The sequence below is a fragment of the Leucoraja erinacea genome, chromosome 24, assembly GCF_028641065.1.
Source record: "Leucoraja erinacea ecotype New England chromosome 24, Leri_hhj_1, whole genome shotgun sequence".
In the NCBI taxonomy this organism is placed as follows: Eukaryota; Metazoa; Chordata; class Chondrichthyes; order Rajiformes; family Rajidae; genus Leucoraja; species Leucoraja erinaceus.
This window is the reverse complement of record NC_073400.1, coordinates 29,577,103-29,592,712: the sequence shown is the minus strand read 5'-3', so window position 1 is coordinate 29,592,712 and position 15,610 is coordinate 29,577,103. Positions and strand designations below refer to the sequence as shown.

The following is a 15,610-nucleotide window of genomic DNA, read 5'->3' as shown; positions in this document are numbered from 1 at the left end:
AGGAATAGGCAACGTTTCTGGTCGAGACCCGAAACGTCACATATTCCTTCGTTTTTGCCTACCTATGCATGATTACAAACAGCCATCCACAGTGTACAGATACAGGATAAAGTGAATAACATTTAATGCAAGATAAAGTCCAGTAAAGACCGGGTAAAGATAGTCTGGCTGTCTCCAATAAGGTGGGTGGGAGGTTAGGACCGCTATCTAGTCGGTGAGAGGATGGTTCAGTTTCCTGATAACAGCTGGGAAGGATCTGACTCTGAATCTGGAGATATGCATTTTCACATTTCTGTACCTCTTGGCTGATGGAAGAGGGGAGAAGAGGGAGTGTCCAGGGTGTGACTCATCCCTGATTATGCTGGTGGCCTTGCCAAGGCAGCGTGTCTTGTTGATGGAGTCAATGGAAGGGAGGTTGGTATACAATCGTACACAGTGTTAATAATGGACAAAGAAGGTAATGAAATCATTATATCTCACTTTAATCTATTTCAAGGCAGATTGCTGCCCTTAAAGTTAGCCTGTGTGGCGATAAGAATTACTAACCACTTGAAAGCATCACTTGGAGTTGTGTCTTGACCCTGGTACAGTAGGTGTACGATTGGACACACAATCAGCAAAGAACTAATAGCGGTCATCAAATGATTGTGTCTGAGTTCAATACTCATTAGGTTCGGCAAATTCAATGAGTAAGGATCTCTGGGAGGAGACGTGTTTTGGACGCCTTCAATATGCTAATAGCATGTGATCTCAGCAAGCAATTGGGACAGGATCATGGTGCATTTATGGGAGGGAAATCATGTCTGACAAAGTAGCTGAGGGATTAATGGATGCCGGGTCTCTGGCGATGTGAGGCAGCAGCTCTACCAACTGGGCCACTGTGCCGCAGGTTGATGGAGAAAAAGCTGTCCACTTGTAGGCTCTGGGGGGCATCTTATCTGTATTGCTGTTAACAAAACTGAGCATCTAATCTAACTCCCTTTATTGTTCGAAACAACATTCAACTAAGATAACAGCACTGTGCCAAAAATCATACCATGCAGTGCTCATAGTTTGAACACAACATAAAGCAAGAGTATAGTCTCAAGAAGGGTCTCGACCTAAAATGTCACCTATCCTTTATCTCCAGAGATGCTGCCTGACCCGCTAAGTTACTCCAACACTTTGTGTCTATCTTCAGTATTTTTCTCCGCTACTCAATGGCATCATGGTTGACACAGCACCACTTTTGTGAATGGATTCTATATCCTTTGTTTCCTATAATTTTTAATAAAAATATTGATTTTTACTGTGATTGAGCCTCGATGGTCTCCTGGTGAGAGAACTTTGAGGATTCACCATGTTCCTTGTAAAGAGGCTTCTTCTTGTCCCATTCTTGAATGACTGACCTCATATTTTGAGTCAGATGCCCCTTATAAACAGGGGAAGCTTCATCCCAGCAGCTACCCTATCAAAACCTATTAATATATGGAGCCCATTAGGCCCATTGATTCCATACCAGCTTTGGGATTAATCCCATTAATCTGTCCCCATCCTACATCCCTTTGCCTATTCTCTTGCATGTTACAGTTGCCAGTTATTCTACCACCTAGTATGCTCTGGGGTATGGGAGGAAACTGGAGAATCCAGAGGATAACAATGCAATCGCAGAGAGAACATGCAAACTCCACACAGAAAGCAATGAAGTTCGGAATTGAACCCAGACGACTGGAGCTGTGTGACAGATGCACTAGCTGTGGCATCTCCTGTACCTGCTTCCATAAGATTATCCACAAAAAGCTGGTGTAACTCAGCTGGTCAGGCAGCATCTCTGGCGATAAGGAACAGGTGATGTTTCGGGTCAAGACCCTTCTTCTTCAGAATATAGACTGCTGAATTTTTAGTTTAGTTTAAATACAGTGTTGAAACCGGCTCTTTGGCCCACTATGCTGACCATCCAGCCCCTTTGTACTAGTTCTATGTGATCCCACATTCATATCTTACACACTTGGGAGAATTTATAGAAGCCAAACAACCTACAAAACTGCAGATCTTTGGAATGAGGGAGGAAACCAGAGGACCCAGAGAAAACCCACACAGTCACCGGGAGGATGTGCAAACTCTTCACAGACAGAACCTATAGTCAGTTTTGAAACTGGGCCTCTGGTGCTGTGAGGCAGCAGCTCTGTTGAATCTTGGCTGCATTCTCTCCTTTGCAAATATATCCATCATTATGTATAAAGACCAGATCAACAAAACATTCCAGACGCAGTCTCAACAGAACCCTATATAGCATTGAACCAAAGTGTCACTATGCTTGCATTCAAATTTCTTGCAACAATTACCCACATGCCGTTTGCCTTCCTAAAAGTTGCACTGTTGGTCAACTTTCAATGATTCATGTACTGGAATATCTGGGCCCTTCTGCTCCACAGCACGGTGGCACAGCGGTGGAGTTGCTGCCTTACAACATCTACAGCACCAGAGACCCAGGTTTGATCCCGACTACGGGTACTGTCTGTATAGAGTTTGTACGTACTCCCCGTGACCACATGGGTTTTTTTTAGAGATCTCCGGTTTACTCCTTTCCTCAACGTCATACAGGTGCAGGATAATTGGCTTGGTAAAATTGTAAATTGTCACCAGTGTGTGTGGGGTAGTGTTAATTGCTGGTGGTGCAGACTCGGTGGGCCGAAGGGCCTGTTTCCACGCTGTATCTCTAAACTAAACATGAAGACATTTCAATCGCTTGCCGTTTATAAAACGGTTCAGCATTTCTGCTTTCTTCCCCTCGTGTCTCATATGCTGCATTTCCCACATCCTCGTGCATTCAGTTAACCCAACTGCATTCCACAATGACTCTCTATATCCTCTTCATAGTTCACCCTGTCATGCAGCTCATAACCCAGGGCTTTTGGAGTGGTTTGAATATGGATCCCAATAGGCACTATTTATTTTTATTTGTTGAACTTATTGTTTTGTTTGCTTGTTATTTTATCCATTGAGCAATTGCTGGCTTAACCTAGCACTAAACGTTATTCCCTTATCATGTATCTATACACTGTAATGGCTCAAGTGTAAGCATGTATTGTCTTTCTGCTGACTGGTTAGCACGTAACAAAAGCTTTTCACTGTACTTCGGTACACGTGACAATAGACTAAACTGAGACTGACTCCGAAACTGTGTTTACAAACCTGTTGCGCTGCTACAAGTGAGAATGTTATTGTTCTATTTTGGGACATATGACAATGAAACACACTTGACTCTCGAGTCAAAAATCATCACGTGAAGAGAAAAAAAAAAGCTTTATTGTGTCTTATTAATCTCAATATTCAACATGATCTCTGGAAGCAGAAACATCCTCTGCGCAAGAAAACATTCATCATCTTCAATATACAATATTTGCCATCTCCAACTTTTGTTTCCTTTATTTCTGTGTCTCCTGCGATGCAGGAGGTGCCTTGTAGATCGACACACTCACTCGTTCTGCACTGAAGTGTTCAGGTGGGTTACTTGCACAGGTGCTGTGATGAGATTTGAACTCACAACCTTGAGTTGTAGAGAGAAGATGTTTGCACTGTAACATAACACCTCTCAGTCTATGTTGGGGATGGGGTTGAGGAAGGAGACGGTATCATTCAATGCATTGAGCAAAATGGCTGCTATTTGCAAAGCTGGCCCAGATTCAGTAATTTTATGGCAATTGCTGATCATTGGGACCAAGGAAGGGAGTGGAAAAATGAGGAACTGCAGAAGCTGGTTTGCAAAAAAAAGAGACAAAGTTCTGGAATAACTTAGCGGGTCAGGCAGCATCCCTGAAGAGAAGGAATGGGTGATATTTCAGGTCGAGACCCTTCTTCAAAGTAACTAGATTTGTCGATTACAGCAGAGAAACCTCAATGCAACCATGGCGCAAAGATGGGGCAACAAACAGCACTGGTCCAGGTACGGGGCTGCCGAGAACATAGCGGACCTGGCGTGGGGTGGGGGTGTGTTAACAAAGGGGGTCATGGAGTGGGGGGGTGGGGGAGCCGAGAACAAAGGGGGACCAATAGGGACTGTAATGAATAGTTTGTAACTGTTGGCGCCCTATACATAGTGACTCTTTATATACCTTGTTTATGGTATGCAAAACAAAAACAATTATCACCGTGACATTGTCACATGTGGTAATAAAGTATCAATCAATCAATCAATGACTCAATGGTCTATCTAAGAAGTCACAGTGGCATAAATACTCTGCACAGGAGAAGGAGCTTTCTGACGGGCAATCTGGCTGACGCTTTGAGATGTAACTTCTGAATAGGTGACATTGTCCTCCCCAGTACTGGAGTGAGACCCTGTCGATTTGCTTTGAACTTGCACTTCTGCATACACAGTTTGATATTGATTAGAACAATGGGCAGCTTCCTTGTTGCTTCGAATGTCTGACAGTGTTGCATAAACGATGCTCCGTTTTCCTGCTGGCAAACCCTGAAAAACAAAAGAGGAACCAAGGTTTGTCCGATGATTTGTGTTCAGTTTTAGTCACCATGTCATAGGAAAGATGCTGTCAAGTTGGAAAGGGTGCGGAGAAGATTTGCAAGGATGTTGCCCAGACTCGTGGGCGTGAACTATAGGGAGAGGTTGAGCAGGCCAGGACGCTTGGAGTGCAGGAGGATGAGGGGTGATCTGATAGAGGTGTACAAAATCATGAGAGGAAAAGATCGGGTAGACGCACAGAGCCTTTTGCCTAGAGTAGAAGAATCGAGAACCAGATGATATAGGTTTATGATGAGGGGGGGAAAGATTTAATAGGAACCCAAGGGGTAACTTTCTACACAAAGTGTGGTGGGTGTATGGAACGAGCTGCTGTGTATGTGATCATGGCTGATCATCCAAAATTAGAACCCTGTTCCTTTGAAATAATCGTCTGATCTGTATGCATAAAATAACCTTGATGCATCTTGATGCGTTTGATGATAAAGGAACCATAGAACCATTGAAGCAGATTAGTGACTTGATTAGTGAGGTTGGATTACAGAATTTTGTAAGTTCTCAATACACGGAGAATTCATACTTTGCCGTCTTTACCTGCATTTCATTGTTATTTGCTCCGGGAGGTTTGTTCCCTTCTGATTCTGGAAAACACAATGTTAACATTGAAAGAACATGTCAGGGACATTTTTAACCAGCCATCTTGATGCATATAGAGTAGGGAGGAACTGCAGATGCTGGTTTAAACCGAAGATGGACACAAAATGCTGGAGTAACTTAGTGGGACAGGCAGCATCTCCGGAGAGAAGAAATGGATGGCGTTTCAGGTTGAGACCCTTCTTCAGACCGTTCTCTCCAGAGATGCCTATCCTGCTGATTTACTCCAGCATCTTCAATCTGTCTTAGGTGTATAACCAGCATCTGCAGTTCCTTCCTACACTTTTATTCATGAGAACCACAAGCCCAACTAGGTGGGTTACCTCTGGGTGCTCCGGTTTCCCCCTACATCCTAAAGACATGCACGCCTGTAGGTTAATTCCCACTGTAAATTGCCCCTAGTGTGTAGGCGAGGGGTAGAATCTTGGGGGAATTGATAACAACATGGAGAGAACAAAGTTGAATAAAATTAGTGTGTAGAAAGGACCTGCAGATTAATGAATTAATGAATAAGTTTATTGGCCAAGTATTCACATACAAGGAATTTGCCTTGGTGCTCCGCCCCCGCAAGTGACAACGACAAACAGTGACAGTTAGGAATGACTGTTAAGAATGCTAGTTTACACCAAAGATAGATACAAAGTAGTAACTCAATGGATCAGGCAGCATCTCTGGACGAAAAGGGTGGGTGACATTTCAGGCCGGGACCCTTCTTCAGACTGGATAAGATTATTGTAGGACTGGAATAAAGAGATGGTTGATAAAGGGCCTGTTTCCATGCTGTATCTCTCTCCCTCTCTGCAGGAAATGATCACATACATCATGAAAGGATGAAGGAAACATAGAAACTCACTCCTTTGTCTACACATTAGGCACCAAAGTAGACCAGCAAATATCACCACGAGAAGAACTCCAGCAATACCGAGCCAAATTATGGGTCTATGGGACAGAGAAAGCAAAAAGGTTACTCTTGTTTCATCATTGATTCCTATCCTTTGGTAAAGAACAAAAGTCTAACATCTGCAGGGTATCTTTCATGAGCTCAGGATAAGTCAAGCCCAGTCAATGGAGTGCACACATTGCTGTAATGTGGTAAACACCAAAGCCAATCTGCCCACAGCAAGTTCCACAAACAGCAGTGCGATAACGACCAATGATTGTGATGTTGGATAAAGAATAAACCCAACTCAACCCAACAGTAGCGCAGCATGGAGTTGATGCCTTACAGAGCCAGAGACCCAGGTTCAATCCAGACTACAGGTGCTGTCTGTAAGGAGTTTGCATATTCTCCCTGTGATGAAGTGGGTTTCCTCCGGGTGCTCCGGTTTCCTCCCACATCACAAAGACGTGCGGGTTTGTGGGTTAATTGGCCTTGGTAAATTGTCCTTAATTTGTAGCGAGTGGATGAAAAAGCGGGATCACATAGATCTAATATAAAAGGGTGATCGACGGACAGCGTGGACTCGGAGGAACGAAGGATTTGTTACCATGCTGTATCTCTAAACTAAAGTAAAACTAAACTAATTGTGTGTGAGATCTGGCCAGTGGCATTGTCCGTGGTCGATATATCTGCTGATTGGTTTACAAATGCTCACAGCTTACAGATTTACAAAGGAAACACCCCTTGTTCAAAACCAGTGGACAGTCAATAAGTGTAGGAAGGAACTGCAGATGCTGGTATAAAACTGAAGAAGATAGACACAAAATGCTGGAGTAACTCGGCGGGAGAGGCAGCATCTCTGGAGAGAAGGAATGGATGACATTTGGGATTGAGACCCTCCTTCAGGGGAGAAGGAGATACAGAGATAAGGAAGTGTAAGGTGTGAAAATGAAACAAAGGGGGTGGAGATCAAGGAAAATGTAGAATAGATCATTGTTAGCTGGGAGACGGTAACAACAAAATAAACAAAGATAAAATATAATTGGGCAGAGTCAGACTGGTCGGAGTACTGGAAAGGGAATGGGATGGAGTCAGGGAAAGCAAGGGTTACTTGTAGTTGGAGAAGTCAATATTCATACAGCTGGGGTGGAAGCTGCCCAATACGAGGTGCTGTTACCCCTAATTTTCGCTGATAAAGGAGGAGGCCCAGGACAGAAATGTAAGCGTGGGAATGGGAGGGGGAGTTAAAGTGTTCACCACCGGACGGTCAGGTAGGTTTAAGCGGACTGAGCGAAGGAGATCAGTGAAACGATCGCCAAGCCTGTGCGTATTCTTGCCGATATATAGGAGTCCACACCTGCAACTGTAGATGAGGTTGGAGGAGCTGCAAGTGAACCTCTACCTCACCTGAAAAGACTGTCAGGGTCCTTGGATGCATTCGAGGGGGGAGGTATAGGGACAGGTGTTGCATCTCCTGCAGTTGCAGGTGAAAGTACTTGGGGACGGGGAAGTTTGGGTGGGAAGGGATGAGTTAACCAGGGAGATGTGGAGGGAACGGTCTCTGCAGAAAGCAGAAAGGGGTGGAGATGGGGAGATGTGGCTAGTGGTGGGTGTCAATGTCCTGCCAAGTTTAACTGTTGTTTCGTTAATTTAGTTTAGCTTATTATTGTCACGTGTATCGAGGTTCAGTGAAAAGCTTTTGGTTGTGTGTTATCCAGTCAGCGAAAAGACTAGACACGATTACAATCAAGCTGTCACAGCATATAGATTTGTGATTAAAGGGTTGAATGTTTAGTGTAAGATAAAGTCCAATAAAGTCTGATTAAAGATAGTTGGAAGGTCTCCAATGAGGTAGATGGGAGGTCAGGGTCGCTCTCTAGCTGGTGAGGGGATGGTTCAGTTGCCTGGTAACTGCTGGGAAGAAAATGTCCCTGACTCTGCAGGTGTGAATTTTCAAACCTCCATACATCTTGCCAGAGGGGAGAAGAGGGAGTGACCGGGGTGAGTGGTCCTTGATTATGCCTCTCTGGCATTGTAAGGCAGCAACTCTACCGCTGCACCACCATGCCACCCTCGACAACCTAGAGTTACTCCAGTACTTTGTGTTCTACTCAAGGTTCCAGCATCCAGCCAGGTTAATTCCCGGGATGGCGGGACTGTCATATGATGAAAGAATGGAGCGTCTGGGCTTGTATTCACTGGAATTTAGAAGGATGAGAGGGTATCTTATAGACACATATAAAATCATTAAGGGATTGGACACGCGAGATGCAGGAAACATGTTCTCGATGTTGTGGAAGTCCAGAACCAGGGGCCACAGTTTAAGAATAAGGGGTAGGCCATTTAGAACTGAGTTGAGGAAAACTTTTCACCCAGGGAGTTGTGAATCTGGGGAATTCTTTACCTCGTAAGGCAGTGCAGGATGATTCACTGGATACATTCAAAAGATAATTAGACATAGTTCTTAGGGCTAGCGGAATCAAGGGATATGGGGACAAGGCAGGAACAGGGTACTGATTGTGGATGATCAACCATGATCACATTGAATGGCGGTGCTGGCTCGAAGGGCAGAATGGACTTCTCCTGCACTATTGTCTATCCATCTATGTATCTATGTATGGATCAACAGTTCCTTGTGTCTCCACCTCTCATATTGAAAAGCAAGGCCAATCAAAACTTAAGCAAGTGAAAATTATACCTGTCAGAGGAACTGGGCGCATGATCATTGTTTTCGGATGTTACTTTTGTAGTTGAAGTAAGTGCTACTGTTGTTGTTGACGATCCAGGATTAGGTTCAGGTTCTGTTGAGAAAAGGAAATAAAAGACAATTAAAGATAGACAAAATATGCTGGAGTAACTCAGCGGGACAGGCAGCATCTCTGGAGAGAAGGAATGGGTGAAGTTTCGGGTCTGAGGATGGGTCTCGGGCCGAAACGTCACCCATTCCTTCCCTCCAGAGACGCTGCCTGTCCCGCTGAGTTACTCCAACATTTCAAGTTCAAGTTCACATATTGTCACGTGCACCAATTAAGGTACAGTGGTATTTGAGTTATCATACAGCCATACAAGTTTAAAAACATAACGCAATACACAATAGTTTTAACATAAACATCCACCACAGTGGAATCATCATTCCTCACTGTGATGGAAGGCAACAAGGTTCAGTCATCTTCCTCCTTTGTTTACCCGTGGTGGTCGGGGCCTTGAACCCTCAGCACTGCCACTGCCGACGGCCCGATGTTCAAGCCCTCTCGTCGGGATGATGGAGACTCCGGCGTCGGAGCGGAACGGAAACTCTCCGCGGCTTCACGGTATTAAAGTCCACAAGCCCCGCGGTCGGAGAGCTTCCACAGCGATCCTCAGCAAAGGATCACAGCTCCGCAATGTTAAAGTCCGCGTCGCCCTTGCGGCGAAGATGCAGCCCGGTCTCCAGGAAAGGCCGCATCCATCCAGTTGTTAGTCCGCGGGGAGGGGACGGAGACGTGACACGGGGAAAGATCACATCTCTGTTGCGGTAAGTGACTGAAAACGGTTTCGCCCCCCCCCCTTCTTGCGGTGCAACGGAAAGTACCCCCCCCCCCCCCCCCCTCCCCCCCCCACCCCCCCCCCCCCCTCCCCTCACCCCCCCCACATAAAAAAAACAGAGAGAAACATTAAAACATACATTTTAGACAGACTGAAAATAACAAAAAAGTCGAAATAACACACAGGCTGCTGGCGAGGCTGCCATCTCGGCGCCACCCAGTGACGCATCTATCTGCTCTATAGATTGTGTGTCTATGTTCGATTAAAACAGCATCTGCAGTTCTTTCCAACACAATAAAAGACATTTCCCTGTTTGCCGTTTCATCATTATTCAAGATCCAGGGGCATCATCTGCACACTCCCAGGAGGGGTAAGAACAGAATTCGGCCAAACAGCAAAGATCCCGGCACTGATCCCTATGGTGCATCATTAAGGGCGGCACGGTGGCGCAGCTGTAGAATTACTGCCTTACAGCGCCAGGGACCCGGGTTCGATCATGACCACGGGTACTTGTCTGTCTGTCTGGAGTTTGTACATTCTCCCCCTGACCTGCGTGAGTTTTCTCTGAAAACTTCGGTTTCCCCCCACACTCCAAAGACGTACAGGTTTACAGGTTAATTGGCTTGGTATAAATGTAAAACGTACCGTCAGATACTTGGAGCTGAACGTTAAACATTGGATCCAAGCCAGATGTATCAATTCCACAGCTGTACCATCCTGTATCGCTAGAGAGAAGACCCTCCACAGTCACAGTAAATATTCCTTGTGTCTGGTTATCTGTGATTGACCATCTTCCACTCCGTCTGTGTTGCCCATTTGTTTTCACTACAACTGAACACCAGTGACTCCACCCATGACACCAGTATTTTGTGTGTGAACGGTACCATGCTCCATAGTGACAATCGATTGTGATATTTTTTCCCACAACTCCTCTTACAGGTGTCTTTGCCCACAGAGCACCTGAAACTGAGAAGAAAAATCATCAGAACATGTACAGGACAAATCTACTTAACACAGCGTTTGCTGTCCCACCCACTCTTCCCCTAATCAACGATGGGCCGAATGGTCCAACCCGTGTGTGGACATTCACTTACCCTTGAGCCAAGCACAAAGTGCCCGTGTAACTCAGCAGATCTGGCAGCATCTGTGGAGGGAATGGACACGTGACGTGTCGGGTTGGGACCCTGCTTCAGACTGATTAAAGTAGGGTGGGGAAAGCTGGAAGAGAGGTGGAGATGGGATAAAGCCTGGCAAGTGACAGGTGGAAGGTAGACACAAATTGCTGGAGTAACTCAGCGGGACAGGCAGCACAACAAGTGGATACAGATGAGGGGGGAATTTTGACTGGTTCACGAGTGGACAAAAACTGGAGGTGAAAAGCGGTCAAAAGGTTGTCAGATAAGGACGGAAGAGAACCGAAATGTAAAGACAGAGGGAGGGGTATATTTGGTAGGGGACAGGGTGAAAGGGAGGAAGAGGCATGGATTAAATGGTGCACAGGAAAGTGAGAGAGGGTAGGGGGGTGTGCAACGTAAAATTGGAGAATTTAATGATCATAAGATATTTTTCTATTGATTGAATTGATTGAAAAATACAGCATGGAAAGACGCCCTTTGGCCCACCGAGTCCTCTTCACACTAAAGATAGACACAAGGTGCTGGAGTAACTCAGCGGGTCAGGCAGCATGTCTGGAGAAATAGAATGCGTGATGTTTCGGGATTGGGACTTTTCTTCAGACACCCTTCTAAGTTACTCCAGCACTTTGTTTCTATCTTTGGTACAAACCAGCACCTGCAGTTCTTTGGTCCTAACTGTTTACACTAGTTGGGCAGCACAGTAGCACAGCAGAAGAGTGGCTGCCTTACAGCGCCAAGGACCCGGGTTTGATCCTGACTATGGATGCTGCCTGTACAGAATTTGTACGTTCTCCCTGTGACCGCATGGGTTTCCTCTGGGTGCTCTAGTTTCCTCCCACAATCCAAACATGAGTAGGTTTGTAAGTTAATTGGCTTCTGTAAATTACCCCAAGGGTGTAGGATAGAACTGGTGCACGGGTAATCGTTGGTCGGCTTGGACATTGTGGGCCGAAGGGCCTGTTCAAGGCTGTATCTCTAAAACTAACTAATTGTCATATTGCATTTAATGAGCTGTGAGAATATTCCCCAAGGTCCTTCTGTTCCTCCACACTCCCTCAACATCCATATATTAATGTCTTTATTTAGACCTCTTTGTCAAATGTAATTCCTCTCACTTCTCTGGATTAAACTGGCTTTGCCACTTTTCTGCCCTACTGATTTGTCCATCTATATACGCCCTGGGGTCAAAAGCCTTCTCCTCCCTGTCAACCATCCAGCTGACCTTTGTCTCATCTGCAGAGGACTTCACCACGCCCCCTACATTTATCTACATAGATGATTCTTGCTATTGAGGGAGTGCAGCGTAGGTTTACAAGGTTAATTCCCGGGATGGCGGGACTGTCATATGCTGAGAGAATGGAGCAGCTAAGCTTGTATACTCTGGAACTTAGGATGAGAGGGAATCTTATTGAAACATGTAAGATTATTAAGGGTTTGGACACGCTAGAGACAGGAAACATGTTCCCGATGTTGGGGGAGTCCAGAACCAGGGGCCACAGTTTAAGAATAAGGGGTAAGCCATTTAGAACGGAGACAATGAAACACAGAGAGTTGTGAGTATGTGGAATTCTCTGCCCATTCTCTGGAAACTTTCAAGAGAGAGCTAGATAGGGCTCTTAAAGATAGTAGTCAGGGGATATGGGGAGAAGGCAGGAACGGGGTACTGATTGGGGATGATCAAGCATGATCACATTCAATAAACAATGGACAATAGACAATAGGTGCAGGAGTAGGGCATTTGGCCCTTCGAGCCAGCAACGCCATTCAATGTGATCATGGCTGATCATCTCCGTTCTAAATGGCTTACCCCTTATTCTTAAACTGTGGCTCCTGGTTCTGGACTCCCCCAACATCGGAAACATGTTTCCTGCCTCTAGCGTGTCCAAACCCTTAATAATCTTAAAATAATTTTACAATAATCTTACAATAATCTTACATGGCAGTGCTGGCTCAAAGGGCCGAATGGCCTACTCCTGCACCTATTGTCTATTGATGAGTACTGAGGCTTGTGGATCCCTACAACAACCTTATCCCCCAAATGCACGTATATCGTTGACCTGTTTTATGGAGGGTAAACCTTATTTGCCATCTTTCCCATCTATAAACTAGGAAATAGTCACCTACACTTCACGCTGCCTTGCAAGGCCACCAGCATAATCATGGAGCAGTTTCATCCCAGTCACTCCTTCTTTACCTGTCTACCATTAGGCACGAGGGACAGAAGTTTGAACCCAATGCTCTAGATTCAGAGACAGTTTTCTTCCCAACTGTCATCAGGCAACTGACCCATCCTCTCACTAGCTAGAGCGCAGTCCTGGCCTCCTATTTACCCCCGTGAACAATCAATAATTGGACTTCATTGGACTAAACTAAACTAAACTAGTATAGCAATGATACTAGATTACCGGAAATGATCTGGTGAATGAAGACAGTCAATGTTGGCCTTCACCTGCATCTGAGCATCAGTGATAACATTGAAAAAAAGAATTTACTTGGTAACAATAAATTATTAATATTGCATGCTGATGACTTTGACAAATATGCATAGTTGACGTCCAAGAACAAGAAGGAAATGGCTACATTGCAAGAGCAACCCACAGCCCAAGAGGAACTGGACGTCAAACAACATCTGAACTTTAAATAAGAGGAAGTGTTGTAAAATGGAGACAATTGTCTTGGCATTATTGCTTGGCTGCTGTTAGTGAGTGCAAGCAAGCAATAAAACAATGTTTCATGAATAGAAAGGGTCCCTTTGCACTTTGACACTGTTACTTTAGTTTAGTTTAGTTTAAGGTGGAGCATGGAAACTGGCCCTTCGGCCCAACTTGTCCGTGCTGACCTAGTATCTTGTACACTAGGGACAATTTACATAGTCCATATTCCCTATTTATAGAGTCCAATTAACCTACAAACCCATGTGTCTTTGGGGTGTGGGAGGAAACCAGAGGACTGGGAAAAAACCCATGCGGTCACAGGGAGAAGGTACTAACTCCATATAGACAGACCCCTTAGTCAGGATCGAACCCAGATCTCTGGTACTGTAAGGCACCGCTGTGCCACTGTCCCAGTCACTTGTAATTGTCTCTGTTTTTCATTCACTGTCACTTTGTGCTGTCGGATACATTGGCGGCCATGATTTATGTGTGGCACAGTGATGGAGACAGGAGGAGATTGGAAGACCACACTCTAATATTGAGACAAAAGAGAATTGCAGATGCTGGAATCTGGAACAACAAACAGCACACTGGAAGGACTCAGTGGGTCATGGAGGTTTGAAGGCAAAAAAGTGTAAGTCGTTCTTTCAGATCGAGACCCTGCATCAGGACTGAGAGGGGACAGATATGTTTGGCAACATATAGATGTACTAATGGGTGGGAGGGTTGGGGCTGGTTGAGGAAGATGGAACTGGATGAAGAGGATGTGTTTGATAGAGAATACACAAGCAGAACACAAGATGTTGATTGATAGTTCAAAACTCAATGGTACAAACATTACATTTTCCAATTTTGGGTAATTCACACCCTCTGGTGTTCTCCTCCCACACAAGCCCACCTGCCGATCCTGATTCAACCTTTCCTGCCTCCCTTGCTCAGTCCCGATACAGGGTCCTCTTCACATACACAGATGCTGGCTGACCCGCTGAGTTCCTCTTTCTTGATCCACGCCCCAATATTGTTCAGTTATCTTTACATCTGCAAGCATTTAACTATCTCCACTGCAGAAATGGTGCACAAGACCCAGATACATTCTGATCACCAAAATGAATATCAAAATAAAACTACGGAGGTTAACAAAATCTAACACAAAAACAAAAAAATAATCAGGTGGTCAGGGCGCATCTGTGGGGAGAGATAGAGTTAGGTTTTAGGTCGAAGGATCTCTGATCTGAAAGGGTAACTCTTTTTCTCGGCACACCTGCTAAGTATTTCCAGCATATGTAAAGGAAGGAACTGCAGATGCTGGTTTACACCGAAGATAGACACAAAATGCTGGAGTAACTCAGAGGGACAGGCAGCATCTCTGGATAGAAGGTATGGGTGACATTTCGGGTCGAGACTTTTCTTCAGCCTGTCCCGCTGAGTTACTCCAGCACGTTGTGACTATCTCGTACTTCCCGTAGAGTCTGGTCACATGACCGTCCAAATCAAGCTGTTACTTACCGGGCAGGGAATAAATGAGCAGCATTGGAATCCACATAGTTTTATCCAAGGAGACCATGTTAGCACTGACCTGCTGCTCAGCTCTTAGTCCTCAGACTGAACGGTCTGACAAATATGGCATGTATTAAGAATGAGGAAGAAGGGAACAGGAAACCTGATTGTGAAACCAGAATGAGACTGATGATAAAATCTGAAACTTTAGAATTTGAAGTTGTCTCAGTTAAATTTAAGGTACACAAAAATGGTGGAGAAACTCAGCGGCTCCAGCAGCATCTATGGAGCGAAGGAAATAGGCAACGTTTCGGGCCGTAACCCTTCTTCAGACTGATAGGGGGTGGCGGGGAGAAGGAAGGAAAAAGGAGGAGGAGGAGTCCGAGGGCTGGGGGATGGGGAGGAGACAGCAAGGGCTGACAAAATTGGGAAAATTCGATGTTCATGCCCGCAGGATGCAGACTCCCCAGGCGGAATATGAGGTGCTGTTCCCCCAATTTCCGGTGTTGCTCACTCTGGCAATGGAGGAGACCCAGGACAGAGAGGTCGGAATGGGAATGGGAGGGGAAGTTGAAGTGCTGAGCCACGGGAGGTCAGGTAGGTTCTTGTGGACCGAGCGGAGGTGTTCGGAGGTGTTTAATCAAAGTTAGATTTAGTTCTGTTTAGTCAGTTAAATTTAGTTCTGATTAGTTTAGTAAACAGGCCCTTCAGCCCACCGAGTCCATGCCGATCAGCAATCCTTGCACATTAACACTATCCTACACACACTAGGGACAGTTTTTTTTACTTTTACCAAGCCAATTTA

The 15,610-nt window shown here is 45.3% G+C and overlaps 1 protein-coding gene and 1 long non-coding RNA gene across 2 annotated transcripts; both read right to left on the bottom strand.

Annotated features, from left to right (window-relative positions):
• Window positions 1-751: 751 nt before the first annotated feature.
• Window positions 752-6,567, bottom strand: LOC129708891 (uncharacterized). Its single transcript, XR_008725427.1, has 3 exons — window positions 5,967-6,567; window positions 5,054-5,100; window positions 752-4,453 (listed from the first exon to the last, which is right to left on the bottom strand). It is a non-coding gene; the product is annotated as an uncharacterized LOC129708891 (long non-coding RNA).
• Window positions 6,568-8,462: 1,895 nt separating this feature from the next.
• On the bottom strand, window positions 8,463-15,141 carry LOC129708890 (CMRF35-like molecule 1). The gene is made up of 3 exons (XM_055654940.1): window positions 14,815-15,141; window positions 10,164-10,484; window positions 8,463-8,794 (listed from the first exon to the last, which is right to left on the bottom strand). Exons 1-3 carry the CDS (start codon window positions 14,870-14,872, stop codon window positions 8,664-8,666), a joined length of 510 nt encoding a protein of 169 aa, XP_055510915.1. The 5' UTR covers window positions 14,873-15,141; the 3' UTR covers window positions 8,463-8,663.
• Window positions 15,142-15,610: the final 469 nt, after the last annotated feature.

Coding starts and splice junctions, on each gene's coding strand:
- LOC129708890 (XM_055654940.1), bottom strand. CDS start 14,872: ATGGTCTCCTTGGATAAAACTATGTGGATTCCAATGCTGCTCATTTAT. Junction 10,485..14,814: donor GCTCATTTATTCCCTGCCCG/GTAAGTAACAGC, acceptor TTTTCTTCTCAG/TTTCAGGTGCTCTGTGGGCA. Junction 8,795..10,163: donor TCAGCTCCAAGTATCTGACG/GTACGTTTTACA, acceptor TTTTCTCAACAG/AACCTGAACCTAATCCTGGA.